Below are 2043 nucleotides of genomic sequence, written 5' to 3' on the forward strand. Positions count from 1 at the left end.
ATGTTCCTCCCGAAAGCCGGGTTGCTGCTACTGTTTGGTTTGTGTGGTGTTCAAGGTGAGATTGCAAGAGGGAAACGCTGGGCGAAGCATAGGTTTCGAATGTTCAAACTCATCCTTCATGCGTTGTCCTTCTCTTCCAATGCACTGATCAATTGGCGACGAAACGATTTCACATCCTGTTCGAAGGTCAACGGCTCGCATCACAAAGTAAGTAAAGCTACCGCGGAAGCGGCGTACCGGTTGATGACCATTGTTTCGGGTCTCTTCGTAGAGTGTGAGACCTATCGCCAGATCATAACCAGAAAGCAAAGCTTGATCCCGCTGACGATCACACCGACACCGATCGTGTACGAGATATACAATTGCACCAACGTCGTCCAGCTGATTGTGGGAGGTGAGCAGGCCAAGTATGGCGAGTTTCCACATCACGCACTGCTCGGATATCCGCGCGAAACCGACAGCTCGCAGTACGACTTCCGGTGCGGCGGAACACTGATCAGCGATCGACACGTTCTGACCGCCGCCCACTGTTTCTCGGAGGGCAACCCGGCGGTGGTCCGCTTGGGCGAGTATGATACGGCGAACGTGTCGGACGAGGAAGTCCAGTTCGGAATCGAGGATTTCCTGAAACACCCACAGTATTCGAACACCAGATCATACCATGATATCGCTTTGATACGGCTCGATCGCCAGGTATGGTTGACGAAGTACGTGCGGCCGGCGTGTCTGTGGGATTCGGAAAGCCGTAACATAACGAGATACGTGGCCACTGGATTCGGCTACAACGAGACCATTGGCATCGAGCTGTCTACGACGATGATGAAGGTGCAGCTGGACGAGTTCCCGGTGGATGATTGTGCGCGAGCGTTCGCCGGCCAAAAGCGCTTTCGGAACGGGGTGCAAGCTGGCCAAATATGTGTTGGAAGCATTGTCGGTGGAAAGGATACGTGTCAGGGCGACTCCGGGGGTCCTCTACAAGTTTTGGCCAACCCGAAAACCTGCATCTATCATGTAGTCGGCATCACGTCGACGGGCGGTGCCTGTGGTGTGGGCCACTCGAAGGCCATCTACACGAAGGTATCGTACTATCTAGACTGGATCGAGGATCACGTTTGGGGTGACAAACGTTTGGATGACGTTTGGCGTGCATGGAGAAAGACAAGTCAGAACTAATTATTCTAATAACATCATATCAGATCAGAAGAGAGAGCTTAAAGTTTCCCGTCTATAGTTGCGCTCAGATTCAATAACTAAAAACCAATCCCATACGCGAATTAGTTGACTTCACAAATGTCGCCAAACCAATACAAACAACAAGAGAGGGACAACTGTGGTGAATGTTGGCACATAAATATGGCCAATAAAGGATACGATTTCATAGGTACAGCCAAGAATCAAAAGAGTATGTACCTGATTTGGAAGAAAGTCGAAACGAGGTGCACTAAACGTGGCCGGGAAATAGCTTAACACAATAAATATTGCAATCACCTTCTGTCAAGGTCCGTCAATAGTAAACCTTTCTACTAGGTACTAAGCTTCAACCTAAATCAAACATAAGCAATTCATCGTTATCCCATCCATGACAGTTTGATGATGGATAGTTCCAGAACGGCATTTTGTTATTCTCATGCATTTTGGTAATTGTGATATGTATTGAAAAACCTATTGCTTCCATTATGGAGAGTTGAAAGTGTTTCATGGTGTAAACTTTGTTGTCTTTTGAAATAACTTTTGTAACTGCAACCCTTCTTTATTCTACCTAATCTGCCGATGGTATATTCCGAAACTCAATAATGGCCATTTACAGGAAGGTATCTTCTTGTCTGAACGGCATTGAAGATAACGTTTCAAATCGAAAGCTTACCCAACAGCAGTGCCCTGTTCCAAATCGAGTAATTCTTCACAGAGGATACTGAAGAGATAAGATTGGTTTGTCATCGTTCCATCAAAAACTAGATTTGTTTCGCAATTATTTGGTTTCTATTTTTACAATTTCCTCAATTCCCCGTTCTTGTACAGTAAACGTTGAACTTTGTTTGGAGG

At 46.6% G+C, this 2043-nt stretch overlaps 1 protein-coding gene across 1 annotated transcript; it reads left to right on the forward strand.

Annotated features, from left to right (window-relative positions):
- Positions 1 to 271: 271 nt before the first annotated feature.
- LOC128277008 (serine protease snake-like) lies at positions 272 to 1355 on the forward strand (the record flags this gene model as incomplete). Its single annotated transcript, XM_053015460.1, has 1 exon — positions 272 to 1355. A coding segment is annotated over one exon (902 nt), but the record flags the coding sequence as incomplete, so codon positions are not given.
- Between the last annotated feature and the right edge of the window lie 688 nt (positions 1356 to 2043).

This window comes from Anopheles cruzii, unplaced genomic scaffold (genome assembly GCF_943734635.1).
Source record: "Anopheles cruzii unplaced genomic scaffold, idAnoCruzAS_RS32_06 scaffold03408_ctg1, whole genome shotgun sequence".
NCBI lineage: Eukaryota > Metazoa > Arthropoda > Insecta > Diptera > Culicidae > Anopheles > Anopheles cruzii.